The sequence below is a fragment of the Ranitomeya imitator genome, chromosome 2 (genome assembly GCF_032444005.1).
Source record: "Ranitomeya imitator isolate aRanImi1 chromosome 2, aRanImi1.pri, whole genome shotgun sequence".
NCBI lineage: Eukaryota > Metazoa > Chordata > Amphibia > Anura > Dendrobatidae > Ranitomeya > Ranitomeya imitator.
Window position 1 is genome coordinate 270,613,439 of NC_091283.1, and position 18,299 is coordinate 270,631,737.

Below are 18,299 nucleotides of genomic sequence, written 5' to 3' on the forward strand. Positions count from 1 at the left end.
GGATTTCTGAGGTTCTCAATCCTGTGTCTTTTCGTTTGACCCTCCCAGACTCCTTTTCCATACATAATGTATTCCATAGGTCGTTGTTGCGGAGATACGTGGCACCTATGGTTCCATCTGTTGAGCCTCCTGCCCCGGTTTTGGTGGAGGGGGAATTGGAGTATATTGTGGAGAAGATTTTGGATTCTCGTGTTTCTAGACGGAAACTCCAGTATCTGGTTAAATGGAAGGGTTATGCTCAGGAAGATAATTCCTGGGTTTTTGCCTCTGATGTTCATGCTTCCGATCTTGTTCGTGCCTTTCATTTGGCTCATCCTGGTCGGCCTGGGGGCTCTGGTGAGGGTTCGGTGACCCCTCCTCAAGGGGGGGGTACTGTTGTGAATTCTGTGGCTGAATTCACTCCTGTGGTCACAAGTGGTACTGCAGCTTCTGAGCTTCCTCCCTCAGGTGTTCTGGTGAGCTCGTTAACTGCTTCATTACTTAACTCCGCCTGATGCTGCTATCCTTGCTCCTTGTCAATGTTTCAGTGTTGGATCTGAGCTTCTCCTGATTGTTCCTGTGACCTGCTGCTCTGTATAGCTAAGTGCTTTTTGCTTTTTTGTTGCTTTTTTTCTGTCCAGCTTGTCTTTTGTTTTGCTGGAAGCTCTGAGACGCAAAGGGTGTACCGCCGTGCCGTTAGTTCGGCACGGTGGGTTTTTTTTTGCCCCCTTTGCGTGGTTTTGCTTTAGGGTTTTTTGTAGACTGCAAAGTTCGCTTTACTGTCCTCGCTCTGTCCTAGAATATCGGGCCCCACTTTGCTGAATCTATTTCATCCCTACGTTTTGTCTTTTCATCTTACTCACAGTCATTATATGTGGGGGGCTGCCTTTTCCTTTGGGGAATTTCTCTGGGGCAAGTCAGGCCTATTTTTCTATCTTCAGGCTAGCTAGTTTCTTAGGCTGTGCCGAGTTGCCTAGGTAGTTGTTAGGCGCAATCCACAGCCGCTTTTAGTTGTGTTTAGGATAGGATCAGGTGTGCAGTCTACAGAGTTTCCACGTCTCAGAGCTCGTTCTTGTATTTTTGGGTATTTGTCAGATCACTGTGTGCGCTCTGATCGCTAAGCACACTGTGTTTCTGGATTGCCTTCATAACACCTGTCATTAGCAAACAGAACACAGTTCGTGGTATATTGAAGAGCAGTGGGATCCTAAAATAAGCCCCTGCTGTAAGCTAAGAGGTCAATAGCCTTGTGTGTGTTGTTTCATCACCTTGTAGCAGTGGAGGGATAACTAAGATAAGCCCCCCTACACATGTGATAGCCGTCTGTTGGCCTAAAGTCACCCCGATCTGTGATGTAGGGGTGATGGTAACGGTGTGAATCGTGACACATACCCCTCCTGTACCATACCTCTATACCGCACCTCTCTTGTACCGTACCTCTATACCGCACCCTTCCTGTACCGCACCCCTCCTGTACCTTACCTCTATACCACACCCCTCCTGTACTGTACCTTTATACCACACCCCTCCTGTACTGCACCTTTATACCGCACCTCTATATCGCACCCCTCCTTTACCGTACCTCTATATCGCACCCCTCCTGTACTCCACCTTTATACCGCACCCCTCCTGTACTGTACCTTTATATCACACCCCTCCTGTACTGCACCTCTATACAGCACCCCTCCTGTACCGCACCCTTCCTGTACCCCACCTTTATACCGCACCCCTCCTGTACCGTACCTTTATACCGCACCCCTCCTGTACCGTACCTCTATACCGCACCCCTCCTGTACTCCTCCTTTATACCGCACCCCTCCTGTGCTGTACCTTTATACCGCACCCCTCCTGTACTGTACCTTTATACTTCACTCCTCTCTCGGAACTGTGTTTACATATGGAGACTTTCTTAAGGATAAATCAGTAATTTTGCAAACAAACCTTCACCTGTCGTAAGGAATTCCAGCCCACAATGCAGCGACGGAACCGACCTTGGATCACAGTGGCACCCTGATCCTGAGCCACGGCACACAAGCCAGAAGAGTGACTGCAGCTCTGGAGGTGACTGGGGGATAAGACATGGTGTAAGAGCAGAATAGTGAGTGTTGCTCTGGAGGTGACTGGAGGATAAGGCATGATGTAACAACAGAATAGTGAGTGCAGCTCTGGAGGTGAGTGGAGGATAAGGCATGATGTAACAACAGAATAATGAGTGCAGCTCTGGAGGTGACTAGAGGATACGACTCAGGACCAGGGTGGTACATATTCAGCCGGTTAGACCTGCATTGTGGGTATATTGCCCCTTACTATACTCACGTCGGGGGTCCCAGATTAACATACACAGGAGGTAGATGATGAGGGGTGCTGGCAGATAATGGGGGGTCCTGATGTCTCTGCCCCTGGTGTCGTCCGGACTCCAGTCACCACCAGAGCAGCCGCGCTCGGTGCTGAGTGGATTGTGGGGATTTTTGGCTAATACTGCTGTGCTTCTATGATAGGGGAGCCGTCCGCCCCTGCTGGCAGTGAGCTGGTTAATGGTGAAGGCGATCGGTGGATTCGTTGCAGATCCTAATGCACTTTATAATCGAGGGGCTGCAGCGGCGCAGCTCATCCCGCCTGCCCCTCTTCTATGATATTCTCCCAGGGGCAGATCACCTCCTGGATGGAGTCCTTACACACCAGCTGGCCGTCCTCCTCCTCCGAGTCCACGGGGCAGATCCGGCTCTCCGAGGGGATGTCCACCTTAATCTGGAAGAAGCTGCAACCGGGACAGAGGTGAGATTAGTGCCGGCCTGGTGTACGGCTGCCTGTGGGGGGGAGGGCTCTGGTGTACAGCTGCCTGTGGGGGGCTCTGGTGTACAGCTGCCTGTGGGGGGCCTTCTGGTGTACGGCTGCCTGTGGAGAGCGCCCTTGTGTACGGCTACCTGTGGGGGGAGCCTTGGTGGTGTACGGCTACCTGTGGAGGGGCTCCCCTGGTGGTGTACGGCTACCTGTGGGGCTCACGCTGGTGTACGGCTGATTGTAGGGGGCCCACCCTGGTGTACGGCTGCCTGTGGGGGTCCACCCTGTTGTACGGCTGCCTGTGGGGGCCCACCCTGGTGTACGGCTGTCTATAGGAGGCTCACCATGGTGTACGGCTGCCTATAGGGGGCTCACCCTGGTGTACGGCTGCCTGTGGATGGGCCCTCTGGTATATGGCTGCCTGTGGAGAGTGCCCTGGTGTAGGCCTGCATGTGGGGTGGCTCCCTGGTGGTGTACAGCTACCTGTGGGGGCCCACCCTGGTGCACGGCTGCTTGTAGGGGGCCCACCCTGGTGTACGACTGCCTGTGGGGGTCCACCCTGTTGTACGGCTGCCTGTGGGGGCCGACCCTGGTGTACGGCTGTCTATAGGGGGCTCACCCTGGTGTACGGCTGCCTATAGGGGGCCCACCCTGGTGTACGGCTGCCTGTGGATGGGCCCTCTGGTATATGGCTGCCTGTGGAGAGTGCCCTGGTGTAGGCCTGCCTGTGGGGTGGCTCCCTGGTGGTGTATGGCTACCTGTGGGGTGCGCCCTGATGGTGTACGGCTACCTGTGGGGGCCCACCCTGGTGCACGGCTGCCTGTAGGGGGCCCACCTTGGTGTACGGCTGCCTGTAGGGGCCCACCTTGGTGTACGGCTGCCTGTAGGGGGCCACACTGTGGAGGGCTGCTCTGTGGGAAAGGGTTATTATCACAGACGTCTATTCTAGGAAAAACACAATAAGACAGATTGGTTTATGCAGGGGTGGGGAAAAAAAATTCCAGACATGAGCATCCTCTGGTGAAAACACGGCTCCGAGACCTTTTTAAGCCAGTGGGCAATGATGAATATTGGGGTTTGCATTGATCCAATATTTATGGGAGATACATTTTCGGCCTCATGGCAGAAGGATGAACGGAACGCACTCACTCACATCACCGTAAAGCTGTTCTAACACCTCCAACTTAATATCGGTCGATGGATGATCCTATCCATGCCATGTCTCATCTCTATAGGCTGGTAAAATCACAATAAGAAACATGACGATAATATCTACCGCCTGTGACCTTCACAGGCAAAGATAACCTGAAAGTTAGGGATCTCAGAAAAAAGACCTAGTACATCCCACAACCAGCCCCCACATGACCTCATCAAGGGGGGAGGTATGGGGTGTAACCTGGAGCTTAAAAAAAAAAAAAAAAAAAAAAAAAAGCAGAGTTTGTGTTTCTGTCATTGTTCATTCTGGAAGTCCTAGTTCACTGTGTGAGTGCCCTCTTTCCTAATCAGATCGCTTTCCTCCATAAAGATAACAGCCATTCCCGTAACATCATCTTTAGTACATTTCTTCAGTTTAGCCTTTTCATTTTATATAATTGTATACATATATTGTTTGTTCCCATTTTGTTTTATCTTTGTATATTTTAAATACACTGCCTATCTTTATAGATTAAATATATAAAATGTAATATCTCTGTTCCTCTTGTTCTGTAAACCGCACCCTGAAGCCATACGCTGCCTGTAACGATTGTCCAAATAAACGATTCGTGGTGGCAGCGAGTGGTCCTTCTGTTATTGTGGAGCTGGCACTGACCGTAACGGAATATATATATATATATATATATATATATAATTTATATTCATATTCAATGTGTTGGAATCTGAGGTGTAAGACACCATAAACTCACTGTGAGTTCCTCAATGACCGGATTAGTAGTGGCGGCCTCGTCCATCGCTCGTCAGTCAGTTATGTAATTGTCCTGATTATTGGAGGAGGCAGAGTGTGTTCCTGACAAACTGGTGTAAGCAGCATGACATATCTCCACCCCCCCCCCCCCCCCGACTGTTATCCATGACAGGGGCCCACCCTGCTGTATAGCTACCTGCGGGGGGGCTGCACTGTGGAGGACGCATCCTGGGGTACATCTGCCTGCAGGGGCTGCACTATGGAACCCACCCTGGTGTATGGCTGCCTGCAGGGGGCTGCACTATGGTACCCACCCTGGTGTACATCTGCCTGCAGGGGGGTTGCTACGTGGGACCCACCCTGGTGTATATCTGCCTGCAGGGAGGCTGCACTATGGAACCCACCCTGGTGTACGGCTGCCTGCAGGGGCTGAACTGTGGGGCCCACCCTGGTGTACGGCTGCCTGCAGGGGGGCTGCTCTGTGGGACCCACCCTGGTGTACATCTGCCTGCAGGGGCTGAACTGTGGGGCCCACCCTGGTGTACATCTGCCTGCAGGGTGGCTGCTCTGTGGGACCCACCCTGGTGTATGACTGCCTGCAGGGGGGCTGCTCTGTGGGACCCACCCTGGTGTACGACTGCCTGCAGAAGTCAGGATCACACAAACATCAGTGTGCCTCTACTAATGTGGGACCTCAGAGACCCTTCCCCCCCCCCCCACCCGCAGTGTCTATAGGGAAGTGGACGGACTCATCACCCCTATGCTTTACCCTTCCACACTGCTTCCTCACCTTTCTATCACTGACTCTACATCCTCTCCTCGGGGGGATGCAGGGGCTGCACTTCTCGGCTCACCCTCCTACGATGGATTCATGCAGCGACATTATGATAACTGGAAGCTCGATGGTTAATGCGCAGGAGGTGGATGCAGATGCCATAAGCATGCTCCATGCAGAATGCGGGCGACTCGCTGATGGGCATGGACAGTAAAGATGGACGCTAATGTGTGTGAAGCAAACAGAAAAGTGACATCATGCAGAGAGCAGGCGTCGGTGCACTGACCACCAGGGAGCACCGCTCCGACCGCCAGGGGTCACCGCTCCCACCAGCATAGGGTGCAGCTCCCATCACCAGGGGGTACTGCTTCAACCACCATGGGCACCGTTCCAACATCCAGAGGGCTCAGCTCTGACTGCCAGGGGTCGCAGCTCCGACCAGCATGGGTGCAGCTCCGACCAGCATGGGTGCAGCTCCGACCAGCATGGGTGCAGCTCCGACCAGCATGGGTGCAGCTCCGACCAGCATGGGTGCAGCTACAAACGCCAGTGGACGCCGCTCCCACCAGCATGGCTGCAGTTCCGACCAGCATGGGCGCAGCTCCGACCTGCATGGGCGCAGCTCCGACCAGCATGGGTGCAGCTACAAACGCCAGTGGACGCTGCTCCAACCAGCATGGGTGCAGCTACAAACGCCAGTGGACGCTGCTCCAACCAGCATGGGCGCAGCTCCACCCAGCATGGGTGCAGCTACAAACGCCAGTGGACGCTGCTCCGACCAGCATGGGTGCAGCTCCAACCAGCATGGGTGCAGCTACAAACGCCAGTGGACGCTGCTCCGACCAGCATGGGTGCAGCTACAAACGCCAGTGGATGCTGCTCCGACCAGCATGGGTGCAGCTCCGACCAGCATGGGTGCAGCTCCGACCAGCATGGGTGCAGCTCCGACCAGCATGGGTGCAGCTCCGACCAGCATGGGTGCAGCTCCGACCAGCATGGGTGCAGCTCCGACCAGCATGGGTGCAGCTCCGACCAGCATGGGTGCAGCTCCGACCAGCATGGGTGCAGCTCCAACCAGCATGGGTGCAGCTCCAACCAGCATGGGTGCAGCTCCAACCAGCATGGGTGCAGCTCCAACCAGCATGGGTGCAGCTCCAACCAGCATGGGTGCAGCTACAAACGCCAGTGGATGCTGCTCCAACCAGCATGGGCGCAGCTCCAACCAGCATGGGCGCAGCTCCAACCAGCATGGGCGCAGCTCCAACCAGCATGGGCGCAGCTACAAACGCCAGTGGACGCTGCTCCGACCAGCATGGGTGCAGCTCCAACCAGCATGGGTGCAGCTACAAACGCCAGTGGACGCTGCTCCGACCAGCATGGGTGCAGCTACAAACGCCAGTGGACGCTGCTCCAACCAGCATGGGCGCAGCTCCACCCAGCATGGGTGCAGCTACAAACGCCAGTGGACGCTGCTCCGACCAGCATGGGTGCAGCTCCAACCAGCATGGGTGCAGCTACAAACGCCAGTGGACGCTGCTCCGACCAGCATGGGTGCAGCTACAAACGCCAGTGGATGCTGCTCCGACCAGCATGGGTGCAGCTCCGACCAGCATGGGTGCAGCTCCGACCAGCATGGGTGCAGCTCCGACCAGCATGGGTGCAGCTCCGACCAGCATGGGTGCAGCTCCGACCAGCATGGGTGCAGCTCCGACCAGCATGGGTGCAGCTCCGACCAGCATGGGTGCAGCTCCGACCAGCATGGGTGCAGCTCCAACCAGCATGGGTGCAGCTCCAACCAGCATGGGTGCAGCTCCAACCAGCATGGGTGCAGCTCCAACCAGCATGGGTGCAGCTCCAACCAGCATGGGTGCAGCTCCAACCAGCATGGGTGCAGCTACAAACGCCAGTGGATGCTGCTCCAACCAGCATGGGCGCAGCTCCAACCAGCATGGGCGCAGCTCCAACCAGCATGGGCGCAGCTCCAACCAGCATGGGCGCAGCTCCAACCAGCATGGGTGCAGCTACAAACGCCAGTGGACGCTGCTCCGACCAGCATGGGTGCAGCTCCGACCAGCATGGGTGCAGCTCCGACCAGCATGGGTGCAGCTCCAACCAGCATGGGTGCAGCTACAAACGCCAGTGGACGCTGCTCCGACCAGCATGGGTGCAGCTACAAACGCCAGTGGATGCTGCTCCGACCAGCATGGGTGCAGCTCCGACCAGCATGGGTGCAGCTCCGACCAGCATGGGTGCAGCTCCGACCAGCATGGGTGCAGCTCCGACCAGCATGGGTGCAGCTCCGACCAGCATGGGTGCAGCTCCGACCAGCATGGGTGCAGCTCCGACCAGCATGGGTGCAGCTCCAACCAGCATGGGTGCAGCTACAAACGCCAGTGGACGCTGCTCCGACCAGCATGGGTGCAGCTACAAACGCCAGTGGATGCTGCTCCGACCAGCATGGGTGCAGCTCCGACCAGCATGGGTGCAGCTCCGACCAGCATGGGTGCAGCTCCGACCAGCATGGGTGCAGCTCCGACCAGCATGGGTGCAGCTCCGACCAGCATGGGTGCAGCTCCGACCAGCATGGGTGCAGCTCCAACCAGCATGGGTGCAGCTCCAACCAGCATGGGTGCAGCTCCAACCAGCATGGGTGCAGCTACAAACGCCAGTGGATGCTGCTCCAACCAGCATGGGCGCAGCTCCAACCAGCATGGGCGCAGCTCCGACCAGCATGGGTGCAGTTCCAAACGCCAGTGGACGCTGCTCCGACCAGCATGGGCGCAGCTCCGACCAGCATGCGTGCAGCTACAAACGCCAGTGGACGCTGCTCCCACCAGCATGGGTGCAGCTACGACCAGCATGGGTGCAGCTATGACCAGCATGGGTGCAGCTACGACCAGCACGGGTGCAGCTACAAACGTCAGGGTACGCTCCTCTCACCAGCATGGATGCAGCTCCAAATAGCATGGGCGCAGCTACAAATGCCAGGGAACGCCACTCTGACGGCCCTCAACAGCAGTATTAATGTGTGACACCATGACGGATGCAGGAAGCGCAGCAATCACCGTGCGCCCGCGCTGTACGTGTGGGAGGAGCTGAGGGCAATGAGGCGCTAATCCGTGGCCCCGCCCACATGACACTTACTTGGTCACTCTCCGGGACGTCTGCAGCTGCTGCTCCCGCTCATTCAGGGGCTGCACTTTGCCGTGATTCACCGCCGGGCACTTCGGGGACAGGGTGGCAAAGACGGGTGAGCTGGAGCACCCTCGCTTCAGGAGCTTGCTGAAGGACAAAGCCACCTTGGATTTCGGCGCCGCCATCTTGATCTCCACTGGGACGGACAGGTGATTCCCGCTGGACTCCGATCCAAACGACACCTCGGTGGGAGAGGGGAAGTGGTTGTCGGACTCGCTGGCCCCCGTGGGCTCCCTCTTCCTCTCCACGCCCGGAGTGCTTTCTATGGCTACGCTAATAGGAGATGGGCAGGCGGTGCAGTTTGGCAGCGTGCTGTGTCCAGGGGACGGGGTGGACACCTCTAGTCTGGGCTGGCAGGACAGGAACAAGCTGGTGTGGGAGGAGGGGGCACAGGTACCGGTGTAGACAGTCAGGTGAGGAATCGGGGCGGTGTAATGGCACAGCTGTGGGAGAGATCAGAGGGAAGTTACCAGAAGGACTACGACATGGCCTGTATGAGCGACATGGAGACAGACTGGGGGATTATCGGGCTCCGAGCACCACGAGAACCCCAGGAAAACCATGCGTATGGCCCTTTAACACCAGTCTGTGTGCAGTACCCAATCCCAGCCTGTAGGTGGCAGATACTCCCTCCACACACTGTACTACACCACCACCCAGTGGCAGAGAGCTGCATGACTAATAAGACTAATGGGAGCAGCAAAAAGGAGGCAATATAAAAACCTACATCTCTGCTACCGGGCATGCTGGGAGTTGTAGTGTCCGTACTGCAGAGGAGGCAAAGCGCCTGCCACAGGCAATGAACATAACTACTCCTGGAGTACAGGGATCAAAGACGACGCAGATGAATATGGATGAAATGAAGGCAAAAATGAGATGTAACATTTATTAAGACGACAGAAAATGGCAGAATAAACGGGAAAAAGTACAGACAGCTTGAGCCGAACATGGCTAACCGGGGTCCGCCCACAACTCCCCCAGGAGCCGACCGTCTGTAACCGGGGTCCTCCAGTCACTCCACCCAGGAGCCGTCTGTAACCGGGGTCCTCCAGTCACTCCACCCAGGAGCCGTCTGTAACCGGGGTCCGCCTATAACACCCCCAAGAAGCCAACCGTGTGTAACCGGGGTCCTCCTGTCACTGATCACCAGGAGCCGACCGTGTGTAACCGGGGTCCTCCTGTCACTGATCACCAGGAGCCGACCGTGTGTAACCGGGGTCCTCCTGTCACTGATCACCAGGAGCTAATGATCTATAACCTGGATCTCCCATCACTGATCACCAGGAGCTGACGATCTATAACCTGGATCTCCCATCACTGATCACCAGGAGCTGACGATCTATAACCTGGATCCCCCATCACTGATCACCAGGAGCTGACGATCTATAACCTGGATCCCCCATCACTGATCACCAGGAGCTGACGATCTATAACCTGGATCTCCCATCACTGATCCCCAGGAGCTGACGATCTATAACCTGGATCTCCCATCACTGATGACCGGGAGATGACGATCTATAACCTGGATCTCCCATCACTGATCACCGGGAGATGACGATCTATAACCTGGATCTCCCATCACTGATCACCGGGAGATGACGATCTATAACCTGGATCCTCCATCACTGATCACCAGGAGATGACGATCTATAACCTGGATCCCCCATCACTGATCATGGTCAGATCTCCTGTCAGTGAATGGGAACATTACTGCTGCACTGACACACTGTAACACAGTGGCAGCTGTGAGAAGCATGTTGTGCTGGCTGTAAACACGCTGTGCTTCCATTCACTGACAGGAGGCAGAGGTGCTGAGGATACAGACTGTGCAGTGGCTCCTGGGTAAGAGCTGCAGCCCAGTGACCTCCGGCAGCCCCGTAATTACTACCATCATCCACTCTACACAGTGGGGTGACATCTAGTGGCCGAGGAGGGAGCTGCCGCTAGGACTATAGCCTGCGGGGCCCGGAGCAGTCAGGGGCCCAGAGCAGTGAGGGGCCCAGCTAGGTGGCTTTGGCGGGCGGCGGCTGCTGCGGCTGGTTTCGGCGGTCCAGCTTGCTCATGACCTGGGTGATGTCCACGGTGTTGGCCGCCTCCTTGGCTTTCGCCTCCTCCTCCAGCTGCCGCAGGATCACCGGGCTCGGGCTCGACCTGCGATGGCGTCTCATCAGCGGAAAGTTACTGCTGGAGAAGGGACAGACGTCACTACATGGATTATTGGCAGACATGTCCACCAGGGCAACCTGCAGAGAAGACTCACCACGGCATCAGAGCTCATCCTCCAGTCACCTCCAGAGCTGCACTCACTATTCTGCTGTTATTTCATGTCTTACCCTCCAGTCACCTCCAGAGCTGCACTCACTATTCTGCTGCTACATCATGTCTTATCCTCCAGACTGCCCCTTCATCCACTTGTTATCTCCCTCCCTCGTTATCCCCCGCCCCCGTCATCCCCATGTTGTTTGCCTCACTCGTTATCCCTGCGCCCCCGTCATCCCCTCGTTGTTTGCCTCACTCGTTATCCCCCGCCATCCCCTCGTTTATTGCCTCACTCGTTATCCTCCGCCCCCGTCATCCCCTCGTTGTTTGCCTCACTCGTTATCCCCCACCCCCGTCATCCCCTCGTTGTTTGCCTCACTCGTTATCCTCCGCCCCCGTCATCCCCTCGTTGTTTGCCTCACTCGTTATCTCGTTGTTTGCCTCCCTCGTTATTTCCCTGCCCCGTCATCCCTTCGTTGCTTGCCTCCCTCTTTATCCTCGGCCCCCGTCATCCCCTCGTTGTCTGCCTCTCTCGTTATCTGCCGCCCCCCGTAATCCTCGGCCCCCCGTTATCCACGCCTTCCGGGCACTTACCTCTTCTTGGTCTCCTGCGGTACCACGGCTTTGCTCAGTATCTCCTTGTAGATGGGCGACTTCAGGTACCTGCCATAAGAATCCTACTAAAAGAAAGAAGACATGGCAGCAGCGGTGGAGCGGAGGGGGCAGCGCGGACCCTCGCAGCCACCACACACCTTTTTCATCAGCATGTAGATGTGCGTCTGAGCAGCATCCAGCACATAGCGGTGCGGGTGCTTCAGCCCCTTCACCGTGATGTCCATCGTCTTCCCATCAATATTAATCCAGCGTCTGGCACCGGGGGCGAGAAACAACCTGCAGAGGGCGAGACGTGAGGAGCAACCTGCAGAGGGCGAGATGTGAGGAGCAACCTGCAGAGGGCGAGATGTGAGGAGCAACCTGCAGAGGGCGAGATGTGAGGAGCAACCTGCAGAGGGCGAGATGTGAGGAGCAACCTGCAGAGGGCGAGATGTGAGGAGCAACCTGCAGAGGGCGAGATGTGAGGAGCAACCTGCAGAGGGCGAGATGTGAGGAGCAACCTGCAGAGGGCGAGATGTGAGGAGCAACCTGCAGAGGGCGAGATGTGAGGAGCAACCTGCAGAGGGCGAGATGTGAGGAGCAACCTGCAGAGGGCGAGATGTGAGGAGCAACCTGCAGAGGGCGAGATGTGAGGAGCAACCTGCAGAGGGCGAGATGTGAGGAGCAACCTGCAGAGGGCGAGATGTGAGGAGCAACCTGCAGAGGGCGAGATGTGAGGAGCAACCTGCAGAGGGCGAGATGTGAGGAGCAACCTGCAGAGGGTGAGATGTGAGGAGCAACCTGCAGAGGGCGAGATGTGAGGAGCAACCTGCAGAGGGCGAGATGTGAGGCTGGGGGAGGAATAACCTGCAGCGGGTGAGATGTGAGGTCGGGTGAGGAATAACCTGCAGAGGGCGAGATGTGAGGCTGGGGAGGAATAGCCTGTAGAGGGTGAGATGTGAGGCTGGGGGAGGAATAGCCTGCAGAGGGTGAGATGTGAGGCTGGGGAGGAATAACCTGTAGAGGGTGAGATATAAGGCCGGGGGGAGGAATAACCTGCAGAGGGTGAGATGTGAGGCCGGGGGAGGAATAGCCTGCAGAGGGTGAGATGTGAGGCCGGGGGAGGAATAACCTGTAGAGGGTGAGATATGAGGCCGGGGGAGGAATAGCCTGTAGAGGGTGAGATGTGAGGCCGGGGGAGGAATAGCCTGTAGAGGGTGAGATGTGAGGCCGGGGGAGGAATAGCCTGCAGAGGGTGAGATGTGAGGCCGGGGGAGGAATAACCTGTAGAGGGCGAGATGTGAGGCTGCGGAAGAATAGCCTGCAGAGGGCGAGATGTGGGACTGGGGAGGAATAATCTGCAGAGGTGCGATGTGAGGCCGGGGGAGGAATAGCCTGCAGAGGGCGAGATGTGAGGCTGGGGAGGAATAGCCTGCAGAGGGCGAGATGTGAGGCTGGGGAGGAATAACCTGCAGAGGGCGAGATGTGAGGCTGGGGAGGAATAGCCTGCAGAGGGCGAGATGTGAGGCTGGGGAGGAATAACCTGCAGAGGGTGAGATGTGAGGCTGGGGAGGAATAGCCTGCAGAGGGCGAGATGTGAGGCTGGGGAGGAATAACCTGCAGAGCAGAGACTTTCTGCTTTGCTCTTCCTCCATGTGAGGGTTTGTTACACTGTATCAGTGAAGTAATTTCTCCATTGAGGTCTTTACTTGATACACTGTAGCAAATCTCAGCTGTGAGAGCATGTTGCTGGTTCAGGACTATGGTGTGCTTCCATGGAGCCTCTGCACACCCTCATGTATCGGACACACAGGAACGGACCCTCTGCGCTGACCTCACTCACTTGTAAATCTCCTCCGCTTTCTCCTTCACCTTGGACTGGTCTCCGTATTTCAGGTCCTCACAGGCCTCCCAGAAGCTCATGTTCTCCCCTGACCGAGAGGAGACAAGAGGCGTACCATCACCTGCATATGTCACCTGTGCATGGGACACAGGAGGGAGGAGGACGAAGGACAGAGGAGTCCGGACAGAGGAGACCGGAGGGAAGATGACGAAGGACAGAGGAGGCCGGAGGGAAGATGACGAAGGTCAGAGGAGGCCGGGGGGGAAGATGACGAAGGTCAGAGGAGGCCGGGGGGAAGATGACGAAGGTCAGAGGAGTCCGGAGGGAGGGGGACGAAGGACAGAGGAGTTCTGAGGGAGGAGGCCGGAGGGAAGAGCACGAAGGTCAGAGGAGGCCGGGGGGAAGAGGACGAAGGACAGAGGAGGCCGGAGAGAAGAGGACGAAGGTCAGAGGAGGCCGGAGAGAAGAGGACGAAGGTCAGAGGAGGCCGGAGGGAAGAGGACGAAGGTCAGAGGAGTCCGGAGGGAGGAGGCCGGAGGGAAGAGGACGAAGGTCAGAGGAGTCCGGAGGGAAGAGGACGAAGGACAGAGGAGGCCGGAGGGAAGCGGACGAAGGTCAGAGGAGTCCGGAGGGAGGAGGACAGAGGAGTCCGGAGGAAAGAGGACGAAGGACAGAGGAGTCCGGAGGGAGGAGGCCGGAGGGAAGAGGATGAAGGTCAGAGGAGTCCGGAGGGAAGAGGACGAAGGACAGAGGAGGCCAGAGGGAAGAGGACGAAGGTCAGAGGAGGCCGGGGGGAAGAGGACGAAGGACAGAGGAGTCCGGAGGGAGGAGGACAGAGGAGTCCGGAGGGAGGGGGACGAAGGACAGAGGAGTTCTGAGGGAGGAGGCCGGAGGGAAGAGGACGAAGGTCAGAGGAGGCCGGGGGGAAGAGTACGAAGGACAGAGGAGGCCGGAGAGAAGAGGACGAAGGTCGGAGGAGGCCGGAGAGAAGAGGACGAAGGTCAGAGGAGGCCAGAGGGAAGAGGACGAAGGTCAGAGGAGTCCGGAGGGAGGAGGCCGGAGGGAAGAGGACGAAGGTCAGAGGAGGCCGGGGGAGAAGAGGACAAAGGACAGAGGAGTCCGGAGGGAAGAGGACGAAGGACAGAGGAGGCCGGAGGGAAGAGGACGAAGGTCAGAGGAGTCCGGAGGGAGGAGGACAGAGGAGTCCGGAGGAAAGAGGACGAAGGACAGAGGAGTCCGGAGGAAAGAGGACGAAGGACAGAGGAGTCCGGAGGGAGGAGGCCGGAGGGAAGAGGACGAAGGTCAGAGGAGTCCGGAGGGAAGAGGACGAAGGTCCGAGGAGGCCGGGGGGAAGAGGACGAAGGACAGAGGAGTCCGGAGGGAGGGGGACGAAGGACAGAGGAGTTCTGAGGGAGGAGGCCGGAGGGAAGAGGACGAAGGTCAGAGGAGGCCGGGGGGGGGGAAGAGTACGAAGGACAGAGGAGGCCGGAGAGAAGAGGACGAAGGTCGGAGGAGGCCGGAGAGAAGAGGACGAAGGTCAGAGGAGGCCGGAGGGAAGAGGACGAAGGTCAGAGGAGTCCGGAGGGAGGAGGCCGGAGGGAAGAGGACGAAGGTCAGAGGAGGCCGGGGGGGAAGAGGACAAAGGACAGAGGAGTCCGGAGGGAAGAGGACGAAGGACAGAGGAGGCCGGAGGGAAGAGGACGAAGGTCAGAGGAGTCCGGAGGGAGGAGGACAGAGGAGTCCGGAGGAAAGAGGACGAAGGACAGAGGAGTCCGGAGGGAGGAGGCCGGAGGGAAGAGGACGAAGGTCAGAGGAGTCCGGAGGGAAGAGGACGAAGGTCAGAGGAGGCCGGAGGGAAGAGGACGAAGGACAGAGGAGGCCGGAGGGAAGAGGACGAAGGACAGAGGAGGCCGGAGGGAAGAGGACGAAGGACAGAGGAGGCCGGAGGGAAGAGGACAGAGGGAGGAGGACGGATTACAGAGGAGTCCGGAGGATGATCAATTTCACGTTACCGCTGAACTCTTTCTTCAGGAATTGCTGGAAGCTTTGCCTTCCTTTCGGATCCCGGATCAGCTCACTAAAGTTGAACGTCCAGCGCTCGACTCGCAGCTTTGTAGGAATATCCACTCTGAAACGAGAAGACTTTAAATTAAAGGGCCGGTGTCAAGTCCTCACTGCATAATGAGCTGCGTGCAGCCCTTTCCAGGTGCCCCCTTTCGATGGGGAGAGCGGCGGTGGTGGGTTCAGTTGGGTACGAGACTGATAGCACTTGACACACACAGAACGACCCGACACAGATGACGGTGACCCTGACACGTTACAGACACGTCTTCAGCGTAGCTCCAGGGGCCGGACGTCAGTGGAGAAAATCACGATTGTCAGAAGACTTCATCCACTATAAGTTCATGCTCAAAACTTATAACTCTGCCTCCATCCGGCCAAACAAGCGACTTTATCGCCCTCCTCACACCACTAGCCGGCAATTAAAAAAAAAGACTGTGCGAAACCTTCCACTTAGTCCTGACGTACAGACCCCGGTCACCAACCTCAGTGGGGAGGATCTGCCCCTTATTTTCCAGATGAAATCATCCACCAGGACATTTTAGCACAACCCCCTCAGAGCCTGGACCCCCTTCCCTCCCACACCTCAAGTTCACTTTCCTTCAAACCTGTCACAGAAGAAGAAGCTACCTGGCTCCTAGCTGTTTCTTGCCCTAAAACCTACACCAGTGACCCTATTCCCTCACATCTCCTCCAGTTCCTCTCCCCGGCTGTCACCACCTAACTAAAATATTTAACCTCTCTCTTTCTTCCGGTACCTTTTCCTCCGTCACACGTACCATCATAACACCTCTACTAAAAAAAAAAAACCCTCGACCACAACTGCACTACTGACAACACACCAATCTCTAATCTACCTTCATCTGTAAACTCCTGGAACACTCACTCCACTCCGTCTGATCCGCTGTCTCTCAGATAACGCTCTTCATCCTTACAATCTGGTTTCCGCTCTTTACACTCTACAAAATCTGCCCTCACTAAAAAGTCTCTAATGACCTACCTAACAGCTAAATCTAATGGTCACTACTCCATGCTAATTCTCCTGGATCTCTGCAGCATCTGACACCGCAGACAACCAGCTCCTCATCACTATGCTCTGCTCCGTCTCAAGGACATCGTTTTCTCCTGGTTCTCCTCCTACAAATCTGTCCACTCCTTCAGTGTATCATCTGCCAGCTCCTCTTATTGTCGGGGTTCCTCAAGGCTCAGTCCTAGGTCCCCATCTTCTTACTGTCCGGGTTCCTCAAGGCTCAGTCCTAGGTCCCCATCTTATTACTGTCTGGGTTCCTCAAGGCTCTGCCCTAGGTCTCCATCTTCTTACTGTCGGGGTTTCTCAGGGTCAGTCCTAGGTCCCCATCTTCTTACTGTCGGGGTTCCTCAGGGTCAGTCCTAGGTCTCCTCTTAATATTGAGGTTCCTGAAAGCTCAGTCTTAGGTCCTCTTCTCTTACTGTTGGGGTTCCTCAGGGTCAGTCCTAGGCGACCTCTTACAGTCGGGGTTCCTCAGGGTCAGTCCTAGGTCTCTTAATGTTGAGGTTCCTCAAGGTTCAGTCCTAGGTCCTCTCTTACTCTTAGAGTTCTTCAGGGTCAGTCCTAGATCCCCTCGTCTTACTGTTGGGGTTTCTGAAGTTCAGTCCTAGGTCACCTTTCTTACTGTGTCGGGGGTTTCTCAGGGTCACTCCTAGGTTCCCTCCTCTTACTATTGAGGTTCCTTAGGGTCAGTCCTAGGTCTCCTATTCTTAATGCTGCGGTTCCTTAAGGATCAGTGCTAGGTCCCCTCCTATTACTGTCAAGGTGAAAATATATGTCTTTATACACTTTTGTACATATATATATTCTTATGCTGTGAAACAATAAGTTTTTCCCCTTTGCTTGCTAATGCAAATTTAACTGTATTTAAGATGGCTGCCAGTATTCAGCTTTGCCCCACTTTCACTCAAAGGAACAAGTTATACATTCCAGAAGGACAAGTATCATTTCTCTGGAAATGATACTTAAAGCGATGTGGACAAGATGTGGACAAAGGAAGATTCATCAGATGATGTCAGAGCCAATCAGAAGGACTGAATACTAGATACATTGCTTAACCCCCGCCTAACCCCGCCCTCTGCACACCTTCCCCCAATGGACCATGTAATATTGTGTTTTAGAAAATAAAGTTCAGTTGTTGCTGTGACGTTACACACGAGCGTGCAATGAGTTTGAACCAGCATTGTGTCTGACTCATTCTTATCCGGTACCAACATGCTCTTAATCTGATTTGGAATGACTGGTGGATGAAGGGTATTGTCGTGACGACCCCGACAATTTGGCGCAACCAACGTGGGGCGTGGCCCGCGATCCGAGACCCCCTGGACCCATGCCTGGACGTCCGTGGACGACACCCGTAGTGGCTGACCTCGAGGACTGATCACCCTCTAAGCACGGTAAGTGGAGAATGCATACTATGTATGTGTCACACTTGCTAGTGTTTCAGCCGTTATTGGTTAGTCTGTGGTCTCCTTGAGTCCGGGGAGTGACCGGTCGAGTGGTGAGACCGAGCGCGATCCCGTGCCACGCTTCGAAACCAGCAACTGAGAGACGTCGCACTCTGCGCGTCCTCGTGTACACCACACCTCCTCCACCGGTCATTGTACTCCATTCAACCACCCTACCCGTGACTGTTGCCTAGTAGTGATAGAGTGAAAGATTGAGAAGTTTGTAGATTGGGGGCGGATGAGAGGAAGGGATAGGAGACGTAGCCTCTGTGATATTGCACGCACATACATCGGTAATTAAGACGTCCCAAGAGGGGGACCACCAGAAACACTTGCACACACTTGCACATATCGGTAATTAAGACATCCCAAGAGGGGGACCACCAGAAACACTTGCACACACTTGCACATATCGGTAATTAAGACGTCCCAAG

General features: G+C 56.0%; 1 protein-coding gene across 1 annotated transcript in view; it reads right to left on the bottom strand.

The window, feature by feature from the left end:
* Window positions 1-612: 612 nt before the first annotated feature.
* The window catches only part of RGS9 (regulator of G protein signaling 9), a 104,891-nt gene continuing 87,204 nt past the window's right edge, over window positions 613-18,299 (bottom strand). Inside the window, exons 13-19 of the mRNA XM_069749218.1 lie at window positions 15,342-15,457; window positions 13,330-13,417; window positions 11,645-11,783; window positions 11,487-11,569; window positions 10,700-10,814; window positions 8,583-9,076; window positions 613-2,737 (exon numbers count right to left, since the gene is read on the bottom strand). Coding sequence (XP_069605319.1) covers window positions 2,587-2,737; window positions 8,583-9,076; window positions 10,700-10,814; window positions 11,487-11,569; window positions 11,645-11,783; window positions 13,330-13,417; window positions 15,342-15,457 — 1,186 coding nt within the window. The 3' untranslated portion in view covers window positions 613-2,586. The remainder of the gene's footprint in view (window positions 2,738-8,582; window positions 9,077-10,699; window positions 10,815-11,486; window positions 11,570-11,644; window positions 11,784-13,329; window positions 13,418-15,341; window positions 15,458-18,299) is intronic.